This window comes from Amblyomma maculatum, chromosome 10 (genome assembly GCF_055883805.1).
Source record: "Amblyomma maculatum isolate TAMU_Amacu chromosome 10, ASM5588380v1, whole genome shotgun sequence".
Taxonomy (NCBI): domain Eukaryota; kingdom Metazoa; phylum Arthropoda; class Arachnida; order Ixodida; family Ixodidae; genus Amblyomma; species Amblyomma maculatum.
In genome coordinates this window covers 124,966,955-124,992,235 of record NC_139353.1, presented here as the reverse complement: position 1 = coordinate 124,992,235, position 25,281 = coordinate 124,966,955, and the positions used below count along the sequence as shown (strand labels likewise).

At 48.9% G+C, this 25,281-nt stretch overlaps 1 protein-coding gene across 1 annotated transcript in view; it reads right to left on the bottom strand.

The window, feature by feature from the left end:
- The window catches only part of LOC146177404 (neprilysin-4-like), a 52,199-nt gene extending 28,783 nt beyond the window's left edge, over positions 1–23,416 (bottom strand). Inside the window, exon 1 of the mRNA XM_084581547.1 lies at positions 22,985–23,416. Within this exon, the coding sequence (XP_084437673.1) occupies positions 22,985–23,416 (432 nt within the window). The remainder of the gene's footprint in view (positions 1–22,984) is intronic.
- Between the last annotated feature and the right edge of the window lie 1,865 nt (positions 23,417–25,281).

The following is a 25,281-nucleotide window of genomic DNA, read 5'->3' as shown; positions in this document are numbered from 1 at the left end:
CTTAAAACAGTAATTATTACAAAAGAAATCACTGGAAGGGATATTGATTGAGAGCCAGGTTTCTGTAACTACAACAGGGGTGTAACAACTGGCCAAAACGCTGGAAAAGAATTCAGATCCCTTAGTCCGGAGACCTCGGGCGTTTTGATAACAGATGTCAAAATCAGGAGCCACTGCAATTTAGCTTCAGTTCGAAGGAATGCAGCATGTGTTCATGAAGCTTCCCATGAAAGTCCTTGTAAATGCAGTCCATCGGCCACATCGAAGGCTTGACAAGCTTACTGTAGGATTCTTCATCAACTTCAATATGGAAGGACGAGTAGGAGTCGTACCTTGTTTTCAGTTGCCGGCAGGAAGTTTGGGTAACATTCATTGACTTTAGAAGGTTGGTAAGGTCTACCGATGTTGCTTCGGGACTGAGCTTTGAGACAAAAATAGTGTTCGGACGCTTCTTTTGATAATTGGCAACGTTAAGGATGGATGAACTCGCTCCGCCAGTGACGGCTGGAATTCGGTGCTTCTTCATCGCACTAGGTGGGTTAACCGCACGGGGAGGAGCAGAGCCAGAAGATGGACAGGCAACATCGCCGGGAGTCATCCCTCGATGAAGAGCGGTGGAGTAGTCCAGACACGGCTGCTCGTCACGGGTAGGAAACGACGAGAGGACGCTCAGGACGCTCACACTGCTGCGCAGCGCGCCGCACAAGCTCCTGGCGTAGGCCGCGAACATCGGCACGTAGAGCCGGCACATCGGCTTGTTGTACGAAGGCCCGCAAGTTTTCCCCACGAAGGCGCTCATTCTCCTCCCGCAGCTAGGCAATCTGATCGGTCAGAAAAGAGATTCCCTCAACCGCGTCGAGAAGGAGAGCCCGTAGCGAGGCAAACTCACCGCCATGTTCGCCGGTCGCGGTTGAAAGGGGAAAACCGGTCGGGGGTCTGGACAGAAGCGGGGCGATGGGAGAAAGGAACGTAGCTGCCGGCGCACCACCGTCGCCAAGCCTAGCCCCGCCAGACGACGACGACGATGCACACAAATTGCACACGGATGGCCAAGAGCCGGACTTCAAGAGTTGCAGCTCATCATCCGCCCAAGTGACGCACTTTGTGTGAATACGTTTCGCACAGTCGGCACAGCGTAAAAACTGCTTCTTGTCAAAGGACGGGCGAGAGCACAGCGCACATGCGTCCTTACTAGGCGCCATCTTAGGAAAACCTAGGTAAAAAATTTGGAGGACGCTTAAGCTTCGCTTTCGGGAGTGGAACGCGATAGCGTTATTGCACCTCGTTCGCACCGCCCACTCATTCGCTCGGTATGCTCTTGAGTCACACAAAGACGTAGTTTTCATACTCAACACTCCTAAGTGCACTGTACAACTTTTTCTATAAGCAGCTCGGCACACATCGCAGAGGACGCTTTCCTAGCAGAAGCGCTACGGCGCAGCGATCACGTCAGAGGCGTCCGGCATTAGACGCTGCACCTAGCAATCGCGCTGTGAGCGAAAAGAGGAGCCACGTCGCCTAAACACCACTGTTCGAGTGATGCACGCTGGATGTTGGAAGGGGAGAGAGAGAAAACTTTTAATGAGCATATAATCAGTAAATATTCGCAGGAGCTGGGTGATCGGTGCCCCTAGTCCAGGGCTCCGCTGGCAGCAGCTGACTTGCGGACTAGCTGGATAATCCAGGCTTGCTGGTTCAGGTTGTCGCTGATCAAGGCCGCCTCCCACTGCTCGTGTGTCGGGCATGGCACTATTAAAGTTGGGTCAGGTTTGTCCTGGCATTCCCAAGAGATATGAAAGAGTGTGGGGCTTGCACCGCACCAAGGACAGTAACTTGTGTATTTTGTTGGGCTTATCTTATTTAAAATTTGAAGATTAGGTAATGTGTTTGTTTGTATTTTTCTCCAGTCTATAGCGTCCGAGGAAGGAAGGTGTTTGTGTGGTGGTGAGAAAGTTCTTCTTTCTAACCGTACGAGAGAGGGGAGAGAGCGAGAAAACTTATTAAACGCAAGTGTATTGGGGCATCCTCGCACCGGTACCCGAGCGGCCCGAAGGGGAGAAGCGGGTGAGCGAAGATAGTGATCTAAAGAAAGGAACGACGCTTGATTCTACAACCCGTGAGGGTGCACGGCGAAACGTCAGGGGCGAGTGGCGCGCCACGTGTCGGAGCAGCGCCCCACATTGCGAGGAGGGGTTCTGTGTTTGCCGCAAGATGACTCTGCATGTGCGCAGAGCGTAGAGGAAATGTAGCGGAAACGTACTTCGCTACTCGTGTAACGGCGACTTCTGTAAGTAACATGCTCAAAATTACCGATATACACCGCAGTATAACGTTCTACGGGACGTTTCTAAGGCAACACCGCATTCACTAGAAGCGCTTTTGTACCGCTTTCAAGCATCGAACTCGTGGCTGAGTGCTGTAGTTTGAAGCCTTCAGCACTCAGCCACGAGTTCCATGCTTGAAAGCGGTACAAAAGCGCTTGACGTTGCGGTTTTCTGCGTTGACTATGAGAGCATTTTGAAAACTGTGGATATTGTGAAGCGTTTCTGTGCTGCCAGCGGAAGTGCTGTCAATTGGGCTAAGTGCCTTGGATTTTGGCATGGTACTTGACCAGAGACCCCTGGTACTTTCGCCAACATGCAATAGCTTAGTATACCCGCGAAGTACGTAGGCGCTCCGTTAGAGTTTTACCGCGACAGTGAGCCCTACTGGCGGAATCAAGTTGGGGAAATGCGTGATAGGACGGAGAGAGTGAAAGGTTGGGACTTGTCCATGTTCGCACGCAGCACCGTGTGCAATGTGTTTTTGTTAGTGAATTGTGGTATGTGTTAAGTGTTCTGCACTGCTCGCGCGCTAAATGTGCAGAAGTTTCTCCGCATATTCGCTGTCTTTGTGTGGGGGTCGGTATGGGAGAGGACAAGCCGTACAAACCTCTTCCGTAGTGTTGGTAATGGAGGCCTTGGCTTGTCGCATTTATATCTGCGGCAGCTAGTTAATCGTTTCTGCTTCCTTCGAGACGTGAGGGACCCTTTTTTACCCACTATGTTACAGATAGATTAAGCAAACTCCTACCCGATTTTGTTGTTTCTACCGAATACGTAACGGCACGTGTTGTTGGCTTTCTCAAGGAGGTCGTAGCGGCCTGTAATTTCTTAAGTGCGCGATTCTCACGCGATTATTTAGCTGTAGTAAAGCGCAAAAAGTTGTACAAGGACCTTGCAGACGTAGTTTTTCCTGTACCACTGTATCGCACCATGTACAGTGCCAATCCCGGTAGCGACGTTTTTAAGAGCGAAAGAGAATGCATGTGGCTCCAGGCGCAAAGTCCTTTTTCTTTAGGCTCCACACCGGAGCCTTAGAAGTAAAAACCTGGATGGAGGAAAAGGGACTGTACGTTAAATGGGGTGTGCATTGATTTTTATGCAGAAAGCCCGAAACTGTCGAGCACGTCGTCTTCTTGGAGTGTTTAGGTGGCGTGCTCTTTTGGGACATACTGCAAAGAACACTGAAAAAAAAACTTCCGCTAGACCCCCGAGGAATTCGTTTCCTAGCTGTGGAAAATGATAAAGGCGTCCCTTTCAACCCAGTAATGCTGATGGGATTGCACTGTATGTGGAAAGCCTGCATGGCAGCGCGACACGCCGACATTGATGCAAGGCCAGTACTTCTGCGAATCCGTTGCGGCGTTCGTGGCAACCCACAAGAATGTGTACCCGGTGCCCGAATGGGTACCGAGAATTGAGCCCCTTATGCACATGAAGAGTTTTTAGCCCCTTTAGTCAAGGTTTGGCTGGAAGTTTTAGCCCATACCGACGCTATGTACATACTAAGTAAGTGTTCTTTCAATTTTGTTGTGTAGCGATGTATGTATAAGCAGGCAATAAAAAAAAAACTCGTGGCTGAGAGGTAGCGTCTCCGTCTCAGACTCCGGAGACCCTGGTTCGATTCCCACCCAGCCCATCATTGATTGATTGATTGAATGTCCTTTATTGAATGGGAAGGCTCATGGCCTTGGATGGGGATAAAGGGGAGTAGACATAATCATGGTGCTTTTTATTTATGAAGTGCATATCGGGATTTATCGCTCACTGCCAACGCCGCCGACGACACCGGCTTTTCTGCGATACGAGCTCCTTAACGCTATCGCGTTAAAAGTTGTGTAAAACACAACCTACAAACAGGAGGACGCAAGAGACTGGCTAGTTAGTTGAGCGCATGGCCGAAATGCTGGACTGACATAGAACGCATTGTTACATTTGTTGGAGGCTGCTCCCCTTTCGCGCCTCTCACGCCGGAGCTTGGTAGCCGCACCCTCGCTTCGCCATCCGTTATTCGCGTGTTTCACGACCCATAAAGGACACCGCCACTGTGAAATGGTGTGGCGTTTCCTGACCCTACGTGGCTGGAACGGTAGGCAAACGCCGCTTGCGGCGGAGGCTAGCCAGCCACGAATTTTATCTGTTGTAGGCCGTCATTGCACCCGCCACCACTTAGATGGTGGACGACGACTGTTGTTGCGGCGCGCATCCTTCTCTCCCTCTTCTTTTTCTTTCCTTTGTAATTTCTCTTCTGTCCGCAAGAGGCAGCGAACGTGGCTCAGCTACAGAGCCAGTAGCAGGCCCGTGCATTTTCTTTTCCTTTTTCTTACAGCCACAACAACACCGTGCAATATGGCGGAAAACTGGATAATCGCGGTTGCCTTACAGCTTTCATGCATGCATTCTTCAAAGGCTTTCTGGCTTGGTATCGAATGCCTGTGCGTTTCGTTGTTTTTTTAAACTTGCGGTACATATCGAAGGCGATGATAATAATAATGCGCCGCGCTACATAACGAAACCGAAATTACTTGTTGAACATAAATTTGAAGCAAAAGCCGGATACACAACATATCGCCGCGTAGGTAATAGCAGTCGAGCAGTAGAAGCAGCTCACTCCAACTTTGATGTTTTATTTAGTGAATATTGCATTTATATGTAGGGCTCATCTTTTATGGGCAGCGGATTTTTTTTCACCACGTCAACCCTATTTAAGAGAGGAAATAGCTGCTAACACACAAGCGTAGCACGCAATGTTAGTGAGCTTCAACTGACGATCGAAATTCGCAGACCCCCTCCCCTCACTGTGGGATGTGAGGTTCACCGCATTTTTGGCACATAAGTTTCAATCGACAGATTGTCATCCTAATACACAACGAAACTCAGGTTGGAGTCCGCGGCACTGATTAGAGTCCAATGTCAACCTCAGAAATCAATTTTCGTTCAAAAAGAACTTATTATTTTTGTACGCACTTCCGGCAACCAGCTGTATGAAAGCAAGCTAATGTAAAACATTTTAAAACGCTTTACATAACTTCTGAACACACCAACATGTTTTTTTCGTGAACGCTAAAACTAATTACGAATTCGATGGTTAACGCTGTTTTCGCCGCGCACCCCGCGGATGTCCGATCTCCATGAAATTTGCAATTATATAATTGCTAACCACTCCAATATTTGAGAAAGGTGAACAAGCGCTACAATCTGGTCGAGCTTGAACCTCCTAATAAACATACGAGACATAATATTGTGAAAAAAAATAATGTAATACTGCGGTGCGTCAAAAGGAGATGTTCTTTAGATGATAGTATATCTACACGCTGTACAATGGCTTCTATGATTTACGTAAAAAAGGAACAGTCAAGCGCTTGCCATTTTTGCTAGACCTTATATCAATCTCTAAGGAAAGTTTGCTTATACACACTCTCTGTTAAAACAATCACTTTTTAAATTATACAATTCACGTCTTTCATATTAAATGTTGCGTTTGCTTAAATAAACCTAAAATAAAAAAGATGCATAAAGCCTCGAGGTTAATACAACTGCTCAATTCTCCCCATTCGTAAAACATGCACTAAATCAAATTCAACGCTTCGCTAAGGATTTGCGCAATATACGAGTATTTTCCCCATATGAATTCACTCTCTTTGTCCGCATCAAACTTTTTCTCGCTCAAGAAGTTACTCTAATGATAATCTGGCTGGTATATCAATAGGAAAATGCTTCACAAGCACTATACATAACTAGAGAACAGAACGCCGAAAGTTGTCGTCGCTCGCCGCCACTACAGTCAATCATCATGGAGACAGGGACACATTTCCCCTCGTGGCTGCGCGTAGGTCAATGAAACACGCCCAAGGCCACAAGCCAGACCGTAACCCCTGGCCCAACTGGTTCTACCACCCATTCGCATACCCTCCTGTGTTCTGGTGGACTCCGCCAGTGTGACCCCAGCTTCAGTGGCGCAGATGACCAGGACGTGAACGAGTGGCTGTCCCCATGGAAACGCGTAAACGTCTACAACAAGCGGGTTTATGCCAGCAAGCTAAGCAAGCTCTCTTTTTACCTGCATGATGGCTAATCTATGATTCCGAAACCACGAACCCGATCTGCAGATCCGGTCGGCCTTCAATACGAGCTTTTTGGAATGTGGTTGGGGGCCCAACAGTGCGCAAACTGCGGCCCGAACAGCGCCTCCGAATCCGCGCTCATCGCCCCGACAAAACATTCACCGCTTACATAAGGACGTCTTGGACATCTACAAGTGCGTCAACCGTTCCATGCTCGAAGCTGAAAATATTAGACACATCCTGATGGGCATATCCGACGATGCCTGTCAAATGTTGCTGGCCCGAAACCCGCAAACTGTCGTCGACGTTATTCGGCTGCGCCAGAGTCACGATGTCCTCAAGAAGCCAGGGGCTGCTACTCAACGTTTTATCCTGCACGATGGGTTACTTCCGCCTCTGACAGTGTGCGATCTCGATTTTGAACCGGCTTTCCTTCTTCCCGGGATCGAGGCCTTTATACGCGCGGATGTGGCTCGTCAACTATCGCTCCTCCCTTCTGCCGAAATCGCACTATCGCTCGATCCCGCACTTCAACGCACAATCCAGGAGCAAGTCGCAAAAGTTTTGTCGCCAAGCTGTGGTCATCCGCCTGGAACCTCTTCGCTAAAGTACGCCGCAATTGGCGCCAGATTACCGCGCCCTAACACCTATGCTGCGCCGTTGCAACAACCTCCCCCCGCCCTTATCTGCCCCCTTGGCGCCTGGTTATAAATCCGTGGAGGACCTATTACAACCGTCTAATCTACTACTGTCGCTTTCCTGGCCACGTCTTCATGTTTTGCCGCCAGCGCGTGCAATCGTACCACGATCGTCCCACCCTGTACAGCCCCAACTATTTACCTCATCCGCCAGCTGTCTCCGCCGGCACCTTCTTCATCCTGACCGCTCCTCTCGCCTATCGCCGTCTCCCCGCCGTTGTTCCCTGTCGCCGCAGAGCCGTCGCTTTCCTGCTCGCCCGGAGGAAAACTCAGACAATAACTGCATTTTCCTCGAATTTTGCAAGTCCTCCGTCTTCTACAGCCAGCGTTAAAGACGTGTTAGTCGATGGCATCGCCACACTTGCGCTTGTGAACACTTGAACTGCTGTATGTGTTACAATGCAGACCTTTGCAGTCGACATCGTAAATTTACGACACCTGTTTCGAAATGTTTCATTCCGACTGTCAGCTCATATCGCATTCAACCATTTGCGGCGTGCATAGACGGAATACTCATACAGGACGTTTTGTACGTCGCCGATTTCCTTGTGCTATCATGCTGTTCTCACAATCTGATTCTGGGTTGCGACCTTCTCACACTTCATCAAGCGATGATTATTTATGCCTGCGCCAGTACCGAATTGCCTCCGCTTACACCTGAAACCTCGTCTGAAGTCGAATCCGCGACGCTAAGATAATAGTTGCAGAAGATGGTGACATCCCAGCCCTCATGCCCGTTTCCTGCGCCTGCTTTTCTGAATCGACACTTCTTTTCGCTCTTACTAATGCCGCTAATTGTCGCCGTTCCTTGCTACTTCATTTCGCCCTTCTAACCTGCCGCGGTGGCTACAGCGCACTGTGCGTCTCCAACCGTTTTCCTTAACCAAACACGGCGAAGCGCTCAAAATCACAAAGGACGAGGAGGGGACAGGACAATAGTGCGCTTTCAACAAATGTTTACTGCGGTTGCGGAGCATATATATTTATATATATATATATATATATATATATATATATATACACTTCAGAATCACAAAAAGAATGAAGGAAAAACACCTACACGTGCCGCCTAAGCTAAGAAATCCAGCTCAGTTTTTGATAGAGCCACCGACGGTTTGCGGACGCATTCATCCCCTGACCGTGCTTTCTGCGATGCTTCCACAATCTCCCTAGCTAGGCTGGTACGATGCCGATACAAAGGAATAGTTTTGTCGAACAAACGCTGGCTAGGTGTCTCGCTGTCACACTTTTTGCAATGCGCAGCGAACTGTCCGTCTTTGGCAATATTGCCGACCTTTTTAGAGTGCTCTTGCAGCCGAATGTTCAGACATCTTCCAATTTGGGCGATGTAGTGTCTACCATACGAAAGCGGGATCTTGTACACAACATCCTTCTGGCAAGATACGAAGGGATCCCTATGTCTAATATTGCATGCTGGTTTTTGCGAACGTGTGGGACAACTTAACCTACAGAGGCTCATCAGCTTCTTTGGTGCCGAAAACAAAACTTTAACTCCGGATCGCTGCCCAACTTTCTTCAGATTGTGCGAGACACCATGCACGTACGGTATGACAGCTACCTTCTCTTTATCCTGTCTTTCTTTTCTATTTTCTGCTGTCTGCTCGTTACTCACGTTCGCCTCTGATTTCGGTTTGCGATTCAGGGCCTCCGCTACAGAAACTATCACATGACTGGGGTAACCTACCGACTCCAATCGAGCCACCTGTGAGCTAAGACTCTCATCAACGGTGTGTTGGCATGACTTTCTAATAGTACTCGACAAGAAGGACAGCACGCTATTCCTCTTGACCAGCTTAGAATGCGACGAACTATACGGTAGGGGAGGATTGTTGGCCCTTGGCTCATACACCCAACACTCGTGATCTTTAAAATACAATCGCAAATCCGAAAACCTAATGCTGTTCTGCTGGGGTAATTCGGTGGTGAATGTGAGTGGTTTAAAACATGCATGAAAAGATGCTAAAATCCGCGAGACAATAGGGTCTCCGAGAGCAATAAACTCTTCCGAATGACTGCTGTCAAACGGGTCAATAAAAACAGAAGTATCCAACAAAATCAAAAAATCATCACATAACGAAACACTTTTACAATCTTAAGTGATCATCAAGCCGCTCAAAAAGAGCCGTGTCACAACGAGTCAAAAATAATTTACTTAAAATCGGTGCGATACAAGAACCAATGCAAACACCCTGCTTTTGCAGGTAAATGCTTTTGTCAAAGGTAACAAAAGTAGACGTCAGGTAACAAGATAAAAACTCTAAAAAAGCACTCACACTTACACCACAGTCGTTCTGAAATTCTACTGCGCCGTACTCTTCAATTACTGCCTCGACGCAGGACAACAGACCATCGTGTGGCAATGAATAAAACAAATCTTTTGTATCCACTGAAAAAGCGGTTAGAGCGTTGTTGTCGCATGACCTAAGGTGATCTATTAATACAGCAGAATCCCTCGTCGCAAACGGGTCGTCCACGTCAAGCCTTTTAAGACTCAATTGCAAGAAGTCAGCAACGCAATTCTGCCACGTATTCGATTCGGACACGATCTCGCGAGAAGTGTTTCGTTATGTTGATGATTTTTTGATTTTGTTGGATACTTCTGTTTTTATTAACCCGTTTGACAGCGGTCATTCGGAAGAGTTTATTGCTCTCGGAGACCCTATTGTCTCGCGGATTTTAGCATCTTTTCATGCATGTTTTAAACCACTCACATTCACCACCGAATTGCCCGAGCAGAACAGCATTAGGTTTTTGGATTTGCGATTGTATTTTAAAGATCACGCGCGTTGGGTGGATGAGCCAAGGGCCAACAAGCCTCCCCTACCGTATAGTTTGTCGCATTCTATGCTGGTCAAGAGGAATGTCGTGCTGTCCTTCTTGTCAAGTGCTATTAGAAAGTCATGCCAGCACACCGTTGATGAGTGTCTTAGCTCACAGGTGGCTCGATTGGAGGCGGCAGGTTACCCCAGGCACGTGATATTTTCTGTAGCGGAGGCCCTGAATCGCAAACGGAAATCAGAGGCGAGCCCGAGTAACGAGCAGACAGCAGAAAATAGAAAAGAAAGACACGATAAAGAGAAGGTAGCTGTCATACCGTACGTGCATGGTGTCTAGCACAATCTGAAGAAAGTTGGGCCGCGATCCGGAGTTTTGTTTTCGGCACCAAAGAAGCTGATGAGCCTCTGTAGGTTAAGTTGTCCTACACGTTCGCAAAAACCAGCATGCAATACTAGACTTAGGGATCCCTTGGTATCTTGCCAGAAGGATGTTGTGTACAAGATCCCGCTTTCGTGTGGTAGACACTACATCGGCCAAACTGGAAGGTGTCTGAACGTTCGGCTGCAAGAGCACTCTAAAAAGGTCGGCAGTATTGCCATAGATGGACAGTTAGCTGCGCATTGCAAAAAGTGTGACAGCGAGACACCTTGCCAGCTATTTTTCGACAAAACTATTGCTTGGTATCGCCACCTTACTAGCATAACTAGGGAGATTGTGGAAGCATCGCAGATAGCACGATCAGGGGATGAGTGCGTCAGCAAACCGTCGGTGGCTCTATCAAAAACTGAGCTGGATTTTTTAGCTTAGGCGGCACGTGTAGATGTTTTTCCTTCTTTTTGTGATTCTGAAGTGTATATATATATATGCTCCGCAACCGCAATAAACATTTTTTGAAAGTGCGCTATTGTCCTGTCCCCTCCTCGTCCTTTGTGATTTTGAGCGCTTCGCTGTGTTTGACGATGAACCAACACGCCCAAATATTTTCCCTTCTGACGTTTTCCCTGACCGTCAACGCTTCTCCGTGGTAATGTATTGGCCATATGGTCCCTTGATCACGTTATGACATATTGACGTCTCAGATTACCCAGGCCCTCTTTAGCTCAATTCCATCGATTTGCCTGCTTCTGCACACAGCAAATACTCAACTTCAGCTTTCTCTCGGTCTTTGAAGGAATACTTTTAACAGACAAATGCCACCAACACGTCAACTTGCTCCTGCGTTTCTGTTCTTCATTCCACTTTCCCTAGACATCTTGTGGAACGCAGACCCTGCGGTGAAATCCAACCTTCACAAGCTCTTGGGCCTATTCAGTTCTTCTCGTTAGGAAGAAAGATTAGTCTTTCCGGTTCAGTGTTGATTACCGTCGGCTAAACATGGTTAAGCGCAAAGATACGCACCAATTCCACGTTTTGGTGATACACTCAACTGCCTGCAAGGTGCCGAATTGTTTTCCTCTCTGGACCTGTGCTCGGGCTTCTGGCGGGTGCCCATGGGTGCTGACGATTGACAAAAAACCGCTTTTTTGATCGCTGACGGCCTATATCAATTTAACGTCGTGCCATGTGGGTTGTGGAACGCGCCGGCCGCCTTCAAGCGCATGATGGACAAAATTATAAGCGGCCTGAAGTGGCACGACTGTCTATGGTACCTGTACAATGTTCTGTTTCCAGATATCGCATCCCACGTTGACCACCTTGAGAGTGTCTTTGACAGACGCCGGCCTCAAAATAAGTTTGAAAAAGTGCTTCTTCGCGGCTCTGCAGCTTCCTATATAGTGACACATTCTTAAAGATGGCGTTCGTACAGACCCTACGAAACTCCGTGCAGTAGCTGAGTTTCCGCGTCCAGCTTCACTAAAAGAGCTCCGTAGTTTTATCCGGCTGTGCTGTTGTTTTTGTCCCTTCGTCAGCAATTTCCTTCAATCTCACCGCTGACTGAGCTCCTTGCCGGTGACATCATTATTCTGTATTTGATGTCCGACTGTAATGAGGCTTCATCGGCGCTTCGGCACCTTCTAGTGTCGCATCCGAGTCTCCACCCTTTTGATCGCGGGGCCTCCTACAGAGCTCCATACTGATTTCAGTGATGAGGGTCTCGGCGCAGTTCTTGCTCATCGAAAGACCACTTTCATGAATACGTTATGTTTATCCCAGCCATACTTTAACAAAGTCAGAACAAAATTATTCTGTTACAAAAAAGGGTGCTTGGTGATCATTTGGGTCATCGAAAAGTTCTGCCTTTACCTATAGATCGCCCCTTCTCTGTCGTCACAGATCTCCATGCACTCTGCTGCTTGTCTACCCTTAAAAACTCATCCGGCCGTCTTGCTCGTTGGGCGCTCCGTTTGCAAGAATACGACATTCACGTTACCTACCGGTCTGACCGTAAGCATTCGATGCTGATGCCTTGTTGAGGCCTTCTCTCCAAAGTGACTCTGACTCGACAGCCTTCCTAACGGTGACGCATCTTCGCTGGAGATCGCTGGAATGCCTAATGAACAAAGGCAGGACTCCTGGATTGCTTCCCTTCGCACTCATCTACCTATATCTGCGCCCCGCCCTCGGACTCTTCGCAGGCAAGCCCTTCATTTTCCCACCTGCGACGACATGTTATACCGCCGAAATTGCCTTCCCAATGAACGGAAGTGACTCCTTGCGATTCCTCCCCACCTACGTTCGAATACACGTGCCGCATTTCAGGCCGACCCCGAGTGTGCCCACTCCGGAGTGTTGAAGATTACACCCGTTTTTGTCTCCGCTATTACTGGTGGGGTAGTACCATTTTGTCCGTTATTATATCCGTGCATGCCACGAGTGCTAACGTCGCAAACACCCTCCACGCCGATCCATCGCTCCTATGTAGCCCTTGCCCTGTCACAGCCGGTCATTCAATCGTGCGGAACGACTCAATCTTTACGGGCCACTGCCAATAATCTATCCTGTAATGGTTGGGTCATCGTGGATATCGATCGCTTTACCCGCTATGCAGAAACATCTTCCTTACATTTCGCGTCGGCGTAAGGCTTTGCGTCTTTCATCTTGATCTAGTTCTCCGCCACGGTTCGCCAAAAGAGCTGCGGAGTGATCGTGGCCGCGTTTTTCTCTCCAAGACCGTCGAAGCGCTCTTTCAGCAATGCCGCATTGTTGACCGTTCTACTTCGGCCTACTACCCGCAAAACAAATGGCATGACGGAACATTTTAACCTCCCCTTGAGTGATATGGTGGCCATGTATGTCAGGTCTGACAAACTAAACGGAGACCCGATTCTCCCATTCGTCACGTGCGCTTACAATACTGCAACACCAAATACGACCGATTTCTCCCCCTTTTCCTTCTTTACGCCCGTGAACCCACCTCTACTGTGGACGCGGTCCTCACTCATCACCCCGATACCTTCGAATTGGTCACGAAACCTCAAGCATTCACCCATGGATAACAATGATGGCAGCTTGCCCGAACATTCACATCTCAGAACCAGAGATCAGTCCATTCGCGCATCGACATGTCCAGATCCACCCTATACCCCACAATGCCTCGCGTGCTTTGGGTTCCTGCTACCGCCTCTCTCCCAATCTCGCTTTCAGATACCAGGGTGCGTAGCATGTTATTTCCAGACATCTCCAGTGAACTACATTATAGAACTGCTTGCGTCTGCGAGGGATGTGCGTCGCCGCGGGCGTGAAACAGTGCGAAACACAGCACGTCAACCGCATCGAGCCGTGTTAGGACCCGCACGTTGTGTCCATGCCATGAGTCGGTAGGATTTATCATTTGGAAGCAAAAGCTACGATGGCAGCAAAGGTGCATTTTCGCTGTGGCGGTAGCAGCGCCGTGGTCGCTCCGCTCCTTGCGCCGTTGCATAGCAACCGTTGCATCGCCATCTAGCATGAAGTCAGAGGATGGCAGCGAGCATCGTCATCTGCCATAACTTCATAGAGAGAAGCCACGCGCCGGGCCATCTGGTGCTTACAGGGAAGGAAGGGCGCAATATCTGTCCCACTTTTGTCTGTGGGCACCTGACTGCGCTGTAATGGAAGGGAGTAAGGTGTGAGATAAAGCAGAAAGAGAAAGAGATGAGCCGTAGTGGTGGGTTACGGAGTAATTTAGACCACCTGGAGATCTTTACCGTGCACTCACATCGGCTCCCCGACTGCTCCTTGAGAGCGAGCTGACGCGTTTCATCTCGGCTCCGTGTTTTTTCCAATAGTGTATGTGGATTTTAGACCCGATATGGCCAGATCCCACTCGAAACGGCACCTGTTTGCAACAATTTTCTTTTCGTTCGCTGTTCGATTCGAAGCTTTCAAGGACCAGGTGTTTTTTGACGGGATAAGCCTAATCGACGCTCTCAGGGCCCACCACGACCACGCCTGCTCCCGGGCCACAGCCGGGCGGCGCTGCCGCCACAGCGCATGCGGAAAATGTGACCTTCAAAATTTTACGCCCGGCGACCTTCACTCCGGGCCAACCACCGACTACGACCCCACAGTCAAGCCAAGTTACAAGGCGTTCTGATTATCCGCCCTTACCGGCCGGGCACGAGCAGATGGACGCTGCGCCGTACTTCGCATCCAGCCGAAACCTGACTCCGACGCCACAAACGCCACATGTTACACCGACTACAACCCCACAGTCAAGCCAAGCTATTACCGGCGGGGCATGAGCAGATGGACGCGGCGCCGTATTTTGCATCCAGCCGAACACTGACTCCGACGCCACAAACGCCACAGGCTACAGGGAGCTTTGATTACCCGCGATTGCCGACGGTGCACGAGGAAATGGATGCCGCAGCTATGACTGTCTCAGCAAGCCCTCCTGCTCAAGTTAAGACAGCTACAGAGTGCAGCATGACTTCAGCGTATTGCAAGCGTCAAGTGTCCCCGCAACGCCTGCACACAGAACGGGTGAGTCGTCCTCATTTCACTGCTCTGATCAGGCCACTTAACAAAATGCTTGTCACAAACATCCCGAAACAGGCTATTACCAACGCAATAGAGCAAAGTGCTCCGTCTCAGTATTTTTCGGATATGACCATTCTCCGCTTTGATTCTGCTGCTAACTGCATCCGCATAACTGTCAGGGACGCTGAGCATTTCAAGAAGCTGTGTACATTGACCCGTTTAATTGCGCGAACGCGGGATTCTCCAAGCGTTCGATGTGGACTCGTCCCCACTGAAGCAGCCTGCGGCTGGCAGCACGCGAGGTGTGATCAGAATTAGAGAAGGCCTCACGATGGACTATATCATGGCACACCTGCGCTGCGAGACAGCTGAAATCACAGACATACGCATGCTCGGCAAGACAAATTTGCTACTTCTGACCTTCGCATCAGACACATTACTTTCTCGGCTAGTATTCGACTATGAGATTACACGAGTCCGTGAATACCGCCCGCGCCCAGTCGCATCTTATAACTTTCACCGAATCGGCAATGTAGCCAAATACTGATCGTTTCCCGCCGTTTGTAGGGATTGCGGTAAGAACCCGCACCCTGAGGACCCCGGCTACAAGCAGTTTCCTCATTGCGTAGCCTGCGGCGCTTCCACGCATGTCACCCCAAGTACCCAGTGCCCGGCTCGAACTTGTGCAAAGCATGTCGACAAATCGGCACCTAAGGAGTCGGATGATCCGAATACACATGAGGTGACATCCTCACATACTGTCTCCAAACATGTATCATATGCTGAAAAGATCTCTTCTCCAGGTTCAGCCGGGGTCATTGAGAGCCTCAGAGCAGAAATATCCTAACTACGCCGCAAAAATCAGTGTCTCCGGGAGATGATAACCAAGGACAAGATAACAGAGGACACCCGAACTCGTTCCCAGACTCCACAACGCAGTCGCTCACAGAAAGGCAGCAAAAGCCGTTCTCCTACCCGCCGGCCGCAACCGGTCACAGCGTCTGATTCCGCCTATACCCACATCCTGGGGCTAATCCAAAAGGAACGCGCCCAAGAGGCACAGAAGTTTCGCGTCGCCCGTCCATTGTCACGCACCATTACCTTTTCGAATTCCTTTTTTCCCCGCGCAGCTGCACACTGGAACGGCCTTCCAGGTGACAGCGCTGTTATCACCTGCTTATCAAAGTTCTTTGAAAGTGTAAAACAATATGTACAATAACTATGTTTTTATGTTTCCCACCCATTATGTAATACCCCTTCCTGGGGCCTTTAAGGAAATAAAATTAAATAAAATGAAATGAAGGAATCTCTGCGAAAGGAAGTTGATGCAACCCTTAGTGTTGCCCTCACTTCCATGCAGAGCCATCTGTAGACTATGTTTGGGGAGTTCCAACGTACCACACTCACAGAAGATAGTAAGCGCCGTAAATCTGTACCCCTTTCATGAGTACTATGGCTCATGGGATTCAATGGAACTGCAGAAGCTTCAATCAGAACGGTCCTACCCTTCGTACAAATGCCTCAGCGCCATCCTCTTTTCTTACTCCTTCAAGAAACGCGCGGTCCTTGTGAAGTTCCTGGTTACTGCACTTACCAGACACCTACTATCCAACATAAAAACGGCCGTTCAGAGGGACAGGCGGCCGTCTTAATCTGGAACGATTGTCCTTCCACTCAGCTCTCGCTTCCGTCCCTTTGCTCTCCCACTCGTGAGAATGTTGCAGTAAAAATCTTCCCCCATGGCCAAAAACGTTTCGTCGTGGCATCAGCCTATTTCCGGCCAGGTAACGTCATGGCAGAACCCGGTACCTGGCTCCCTGACCTTGAAAACGCAGCACACCCTTATCTTATTCTTATCGGCGGAGATTTCAACGCACATTACGCAGCGTGTAGCTCATCTCAGCCTACTCAACATGTTAAACCCCTATATGACGCCCTTGATCAAACTCTTCTTACCCTGTGCAACGACCCTAACGCGCCGACCCGTATCGGTCTCCATCCCTCTCAAGCGGACACTACACTGGACCTTACATTCTCATCACCGCGTCTTCTTCGGCGCTAAGAAGTCCCTTTAATTCTTGGGGTAGTGATCACCTGCCCATCTTGCTCACTCTCAATCGTAAATGTCTTAGCGTTCGGACAACACCTTCGTTTTTCAACTGAGATATGTTTCGTGCTAATACTATGACCGACTTCTCGGATATTGACTCCTTTCTGTCTGTACTCTGAGATGCCCGCACTCAATCTCTCGAATATATCCCCTGTGACGATTTCACAGTTGGCATGGATGCTCACCTGGCTAATCTTTGGCGTAGCGCGGATCACCTCACGCAACGTTTTCGGACACGCAAAAAACTTCACAAAGATCTCGTGCCTCTTCGACGACAATTCAAGCATATCCGGGCATACCAGCTTCACCTGTAAAGTGAGGCTTGGCACTCTACATGCGACCGTCTTGGACAAGTACCGGGCCTGTCACAACATTGGCACATCTTTCGTGGCCTAAATGGCAGGGCATGCAGAGCCCCACCTCTCGCCGATCTCCTTCTCAATGGCAACCCGGCTGATGTTGAAGATGAAGTTATACGCACCTTTTTCCCACACGCCAGCCTAACGCCTCCACCAGCAGTTTCCATTTTCCCAGTTAGAAACCCTGATCCAAACCTGGATCGCCCATTCTCAAAGGGAGAACTGCAAGCATCCCTCGGAAGAGGCCGGGCTCGCGCCACACCCGGGCATGACCGAGTAGTTGGCAGGAGCTTCACAATCTCGACTCGGCAGCCCAGGACGCGCCCCGCCGGGGTGGTGCAGTGGTACGACGCCCGACTACTGTGCCGGAGTTCCCGGGTTCGAACCCGACCGCGGCGGCTGCGTTTCAATGGAGGCGAAACGAAGTGGCGTCCGTGTGCTTTGCGATGTCAGCGCACGTTAAAGATCCCCAGGTGGTCGAAATTACTCCGTAGCCCTCAACTACGGCTCCCCTTTCTCTCTTTCCACTTTCACTCCCACCTTCCTCCCTTCCTTTACGGCGCGGCTCGGGTGTCCACAGAGCAAGTGTGACAGTTACTGCGCCTTTCCCTTCCTGTGAACCAATTTAATTTAATTTAGCCCAGGACGCCCTTCTCGACATTATTCTTACTGGGAGACCGGAACGGTACCGGATAATCTCAAGATTTCTCTTATTCTTCCTTTCCCTAAACCTGGCAAAAGCCTTCGACATCCTAGTAATTTGCGTCCAATCGCCCTGACTTCACATCTCTGTAAACTCATCCAGCGTCTGCTGCATACCCGAATTAGTCACAACATTGAATAGGGCAGTCCTGGATTTCATCCAGCTCAAGCCGGCTTCCGCCCTAACCACGAAACGCATGACTGCCTTTGGCGTTTGCGAAGAGTTCTGAATAGAGCTAATCGTAAAGCGCTACCTGACTATCTCCTGGCTGTCGATATACGCAAAGCCTTTGACAATGTTCACCATGAGGTTATCCTGGAGGAACTCGCCAAACGATTTCCTAGTAATCTTGTCTAAATCTGGATCCACAATATTTGACGTCTAGACCCATTCAGCTACATGGCAAAGCTTTGGGATGGGTGCCGAGAACCTATTACTTGGATAGGGGTGTACCTCAGGGCTCCATTCTCGGACCCATATCGCTCAACTTGGCCATGACACGCGTCGCCGAGAATCTGGAAATAGTGTATATATTTCTTTTATTTTTACCTACTCTTTTCTTTCTCCCTATCACTCACCTCTTTGATTTCCTCTACCTTCTCCTCGCTATCCCTTTATTTCCGCCGCCCCAGTTCAGGTGCTTCAGATATAAGATAGCAGATACCGGGGCTGGCAAACATCTTTTCTTTCCTTTTGTACATACAATAAATAACCACTACAACAACAGCACAAGCGCAAGATTCGCTATATATGCCGCTGATATTACCGTCTTGTCTGAGGCAGCGGATTATGCAGACAAATATTCTATGCAGACTGAATTTCAGGCGGCCCTTCTTTGTCTTGAAGATATACTAACCAAAACTGGCCTCGAGCTCGCACCACATAAAACAGAATTGATTAGTATCGACGGAAAGCATAAAACCAACCCAGTATGCAGATCCATCTTCACATCAGAGGCAACATCATCACCTCCTCAAATGGTCAAATCCGCATTCATGGCCTGCCCATCTCAAGGTGCAACAGTCTCCAGAAATGGGTTCATCAGCTACAACGCCTTTGGCCAGCACTGCTACACACTATTCGTCGTCGGTCCAACCGGCACGACGGTGCACGGCAACATGCCTGCCGTGCGATGGCCCGAGCAGCGGCGGTTGGAAAAAGCCTCTATGGCACAACCGTCCTCCAACTGTCGAAGACTGTCTTCGCTAAGGTCGGACGCCTTCATCGCGCAACACTACGCACTATTACCGGCCTACCTAAGCACACTCCTATAGCCGAACTTGAGCGTTTGGCCGCTCTTCCACCGCTCACTACCATCGTTGCCAAGTCACAGACGCGTCATCGAATACGTCTAGAGAACACTGTCCAAGGGCGTCGCCTGCTGGCCTGGGATGTACAGCGCAACGACAAACCACCAGCCGTATATGCATCTCTTCTCCCTTGGGAGATGCCAGTAGTAACACGCCTCCACCGTCGACCTATACACCGCGATTTTGTCATTCCCCGAGAGCTCTTCGCTGCCCATCACCGACAATAGCGAATCCCTGATACGACTGACATATACTCCGACGCATCGATTAGAAGCGAATTTGCATAAATGGGCTGGGTATGCGTTGACAACCCTTCCCTTTCAGGCGCTTATGCCTGCCACCTACCTTAAGGTACCCCTCTTCATGCTGAACTCCTCGCGATTTGGGGAGCCTTGTCAGGAGTGCCTTGCACCGGAACTGCTTCAATACGTATTCTTACTGATTCCTATGAATCTTACAAGGAAATCGCTACTCCGGGTTCACAAGATGCAACAGGTACGGCGATATAGCGTCTCCTTAAACGCCACCAACTCGCGACCAGAACTGTCGCCATTCACTGGACCCCAGGTCACTCGGACGAATCAGGGGGCAATGCGGCGGCACATGCCGTGGCTTCCTTGGCAAGTGGGATGTCCCCATTTACTTCCCCGCCCCCTTGATTAATCCTTACTCGACCTTGGGCGGGCAACTCACCCCTTCTCTTGCCCTTAAGCACTATACTCGGGACCAGTCTTCGTAGCCTCAGTCAGCATCGCATGCAGGTGGCCACACCAGACCCACCTTTTACAAGAAAAACCCACCTCACCCGAAGTCAAAAAGTCTTTTTGAACACGCTCATTGCCCATTCGGCTTACACGTCACGTATTATGGCCCGCTGGCGTCAGTATACAGAGAAAATGATTACGTGCCCCTACTGCACGACTCTGATTGGCCTGCCTTTACTACAGGACGCTCCGAGAACAAACCCTACCGCCTGAACTACCGGTCCATTCTAGAAACTGATGCTAACACAAAGATGATATTTGCGAAATATGGCTCGCGTAGTGGCCTGATTAGAGCAATGTGATTTGAGTGATGATCTAAGCAATGAACATTCTGTCTACTCCCATTTATCCCCATCCACGGCCATGAGCCTTCACATTCAATAATTCAATAAAGGACATTCAATCAATCAATCACTCACATTGCACAGCAAACGGATGTATCTCCGTTTCGCCTCCATCGAAACGCAGCCGCCGCTAGAGGCCGCATAGCATCAGCTTAGATTGAATGAGCATAAGAAGGAGAAGAGAGCAGCGGAGACACCCGAATGGTGCCAGGAACGCCTTGCCAAATGATGCCAGACCGCCGAGCGTAATAGACGGAGTATAGCCGCCGAGATGGGCCTATGGAAGAGTTCAGTCAACGGGAAGCAACAGAGGGGGACTGGAAGGCACGTCGTGTGACTGATCAGTCCATTCGAGTTACTGAAAGCGACCTGCACATTTGAAGAAGACTTTGTGAACAATTCATTTGGGCACATGTGTAATGTGTGCGACAGACTGTGGCACCAAATGAACTTGACACCAGTGATACAATGTATGAGACAGCCTTTGGAGATTGCCGAATCGAAATTTTGTATAGAGAAAATCCATTTTTTCACTCTCATCATCATATACCCACTGCAGGACGGAGGCCTCTCCCATATTTGTCAAATTAGCTGCATCCCCTTGACCCCTGCGAACATCTTGACCTCATTCACCCACCTAACTTTCGCTGCCCCCTGCTACGCTTTCCTTCGATTGGAATCCAGTTTGTTACCCTAAGCGACCATCGGCTATCCTCTCTTCGCACTACATGTCCTGCCCATGCCCGTTACTACATGATTTCCCCCAGAATATCAGTAACTTGAGTTATTTCTCTGACCCGATCTGCAGGCTTCATACCTCTTAATTTTATTCCAACCATTTTTCGTTCCGCCCCCCTCTGCGTTGTCCTCAACGTAAGTAGAACCCTCTTGGTCCCTCTTGGTTAGCCGCCATGTTTCAGCCCCATAGGTGAGTACAGGTAAGATGCAACTGTTGTATACTTCCCTCTTTAGTGATACCACCCCGCCGGGGTGGCGCAGTGGTTACTGCGCTCGACTACTGTTCCCAGGGACGCGGGATTGAATTCCGGCCTCCGCGGCAGCTTTTCGTTGGAGGCGAAGAGCAAGGCGCCCGTGTGCTGTGCGATGTCAGTGCACGTTAAAGAACCCCAGGTGGTCAAAATTTTCGGAGACCTCCACTACGGCGTCTCTCATAGCCTGAGTTGCTTTGGGAGGTTAAGCCCCACAAACCAACCATCTTTAGCGATACCGGTAAGCTGCTAGTCATAATCTGAGAATGCTTGCCAAATGCGCTCCTTCCCAATCTTACCTTTTCATGGTCCGGATCGGCGGTTACTACCTGTCCTAAGTAGACATATTCGCCTACTACTTCCAGTGCTTTGCTACCTAACGTAAACTGCTGTTTCGTCCCGAGGCTGTTGAACAATACCTTAGTCTTCTGAATATTGATTTTCAAGCCTACCTTGCTACTTTTCCTGTCTAGGTCATCAATCATTACTTGCAGCTCTTCCCCCGAGTTACTGAGCAAGGCAACATCATCAGCAAATCGCAGATTACTGAGGTATTCTCCATCTACCGTTATTCCTAACTGCTCGCATTCCCACTATCTGAATACTTCCTCTAAGCACTTCACACTCTCACTCCCACCTTTCTCCCTTCTGTTACGGCGCGGTTCAGGTGTCCATGACACAAGTTAGACACATACTGAGCCTTTACGTTCCTGTGAACCAATTTATATATAGATAAAATTGAAACAGCTGCATGCTACTTCACAGATCACCGTGCAGCCTTTGTATCTGTCAAGCAAAATTAATAGAGTATACCCAACGTCTCTCATTGCTAAACATAGATTACCATAAGCTCAGCAAGGGGAACGTATACCTCTCGATACGTATATCTTGGCATAGCATAGCTAAGCCACTGTCAAACTGTTTCTCCGGTAATTGCAGTGAAGCACCAACGCACTGTGACTTGCAGAAGTTGTGGAAGAAGGCGAGCCTAGGCAAAACAAAAGTTAGAGGGTATCTTAGATGTCTCTTAAGAATGGCGAAAGCCTACCATTCCTCTTCTAACATTTGCTTCTCATCGCTTGCCTCTCATCGATGTTATTGCAGTGCTACATATAGTTATAAGCGGTTTATAGGAAAGTAAAGGGGCGGTTTATATGTTACACTTTCTCCGGCAAACTATCGCGTGGCGTTCTTTGGCGCGCGTTGAAGTGTGGCTTTGCAGATGGAAGAATGCTAGATAAGAACACATTTCGCGGAACCTCGCGGAATATAACATATCTAGCGCACAACTCTCGCGCGCGGGATTTCGTCACATCAACCTAGAAAGACTTTCGCCTTAAAAGTTGTGCGGTGTGAGAAAGATGAACAAAGAAGAGGGCGCAAGAGACTTGCTAGTTAGTTTAGAGGTTCGGCCTGGACGCTGGACTGACATAAAACTCGCTCTTACTTTAAGAGTAATAATACGTAATGTGGTCGACCTCAAAGAATAACAAGAAACTTCATTCATATGTTTGAACAGATGAGCATTTATATTAAATCACAAAATGCATTTTAACTCGCTCAATCGTTTTTTTCTGATACAGCCTTTCAACCAGCTATACCGCGCATGTATGAAGTTTACCTGCAAGCCCTGTACGTCAAAAGCCTTCATTAACTCCTTGGCATAGTAGTATCCCAAGCCGCCGTGCAACATCGCCTTGGTGCCGTCATTGTAGTAAAGAGGCGGCGCCAGGGCTCCCAGAGAAAGCGCCAGCTGGTTCAACACGTGCTCGTACTGGACGTACGGCTCCGTGATGCTATTGCGGATACGCAACTCTTCCAAGCCAGCGTCTGAGCCAAGACGAGCTCGTGACAAGCGCCTGGTTTCGATCCAGTGATGCGCGAATGTCGGCGCTTTGTCGGGGAAGTTAGCGTACGCCTTTTCGAGCATCTCCGCCTTGAGAAACTCCTGGGCTGGCCACAGCACCCTACGCATATTCCTTAGCTTCTCGGCAGCGACATGCTGAGTCTGATTGTCCAGCCACAATGCAGCGAGACTCTTCTCCGTGGCCATCTGCGAACAGTCGGAGTATATAGAGAGTATGGTTCCATCGTATGCACACAACAGGTGAAACAGTCGTTTACAAGAGCGCCTTAGGTAACCAGTGTGCTGTCGGCATCAAAGGCGTAGTTAGGCCTAAAATGAGTGCATTATCATTCATGCATCCTCAGAGCACGCCGGGAAACTTTTGTAGCTACAGCTCTTAATCGCACTAAACGGGCGTATGATATGTAAGGCAATATGTTGGTTTGATTTCTTTTGTTGGGATTAACTTCCCGAAGCTCCTGAGGTTATGAGAGACGCCGTATTGAAGGACTCCGGAAATTTAGACCACCTGGGGTTCTTTAACGTGCACTGACATCGCACAGAACACCGGCGCCTTGCTTTTCGCCTCCATCAAAAAGTGGCCGTCGAGGCCGGGATTCGATCCCGCGTCCTTGGGCACAGTAGTCGAGCGCCGGCGCCACCAGGGCGGGGAGTAAGGCAATATGTGAGGAAGGTTGATGGAGAATATCTCAGAAATCTACGCCTCGGTGATGACACCGTCTGCTAAGTAACTCAGAGAAACAGTTGCGACTAATGATTGATGACCTGAGAAGAGCTGAAAAGTAGGCCTAAAAATTATGCAGATGGCTAAGTTATGCTAAAGAGCCAGGGAATTCAGGAACAGCACTTTAAAAGAGGTAGCGAACGGCTAGACGTGGTAGGCGAATATGGCTATATATAACAGGCAGTAACCGCAGATCCAGACCATGAAAGAGAAGTTACCAAAGGAATAAGATTGGACCGGAGTACATTTGGAAGGTACAGGCCCATTATGACTATCAGCTAACCCGTATTGCTCAAGAGTAAAGTAGGTAACAGTTGAATCTTAACGGTACTCATCTATGAGGTTGAGATGCGGAGGCTAACAAAAAAGGTTTTATTTAAGTTAAGAACAACGCCGAGAATTATGGTACGAAAAATGAAACGTGTAACGTTAAGAGATTGGAAGGGTGCAGGCTGAGTAACAGAAATGACTCAATTTAATGATATTCTAGTCGTAATCAAGAGGAAAATATTGGGCAGTGGTAGGACATGTAGTGCCAATAGAGGATAATCGATGGTCGACTAAAGTAACCATTTGGATTTCAATCGAAGGAGAGCGTCAGGGGGTGGCAGAAAATTCGTGAGTAGATGAGCAAAAAGTTCGAAGGTGTTAAGTGTATGCAGATTGCACTGGACCTGGTTAATTGTAGGAAAATGTGTGAGACCTTCGCTTTCCAGTGGCTATAGTCCGGTGATAATGATGTTAGAATTGGCTGGTAGGGACGCTCCCCCTTACAATTCACGTCGATCCAGTTTTTATTTGTGCATAGGAAACGTGTTATCTTCGCACTGCGTAAAGGCAATGTACAGTCTTTGTAAAAAGTGTAGAGCCCGACGGGTCTGCTTCTGAGCCACTTTGTGCGGCTTGTAAAGCATTTCTGATGTTCCTAATCCCATGGTAAGATTTTTTGTCCTTTCTTCTCCAGTGGGAACGACCTCCGCTAAATCAGCGCCACTATACGGCTCAAAAGCAGACCCCCTGGGCTCTATAATTATGACAAAGGCTGTACCTACGTAGTTCTGCTAAACTCTGTGAAAGTTCCGTCGAGTTATGGCTACGCCTTCTTGAAAACTTCGAGTAGTATCGATAATTTGTCTACATGACCACTCTGTGCTTCTGGTTGGTATCAGTCGTCTAAACAAACTCAAGATCATGCAACAGGAGCGAATATGTTTACTTTTTCAGACTGGGCAGTTAAGCTGGAGCTGTCTCATTTTTATTGTGGAGAGAAGGGCCACTGCATATACACATCTACATCCACGAATCGGAAGGCACCCTTGTTGAATCG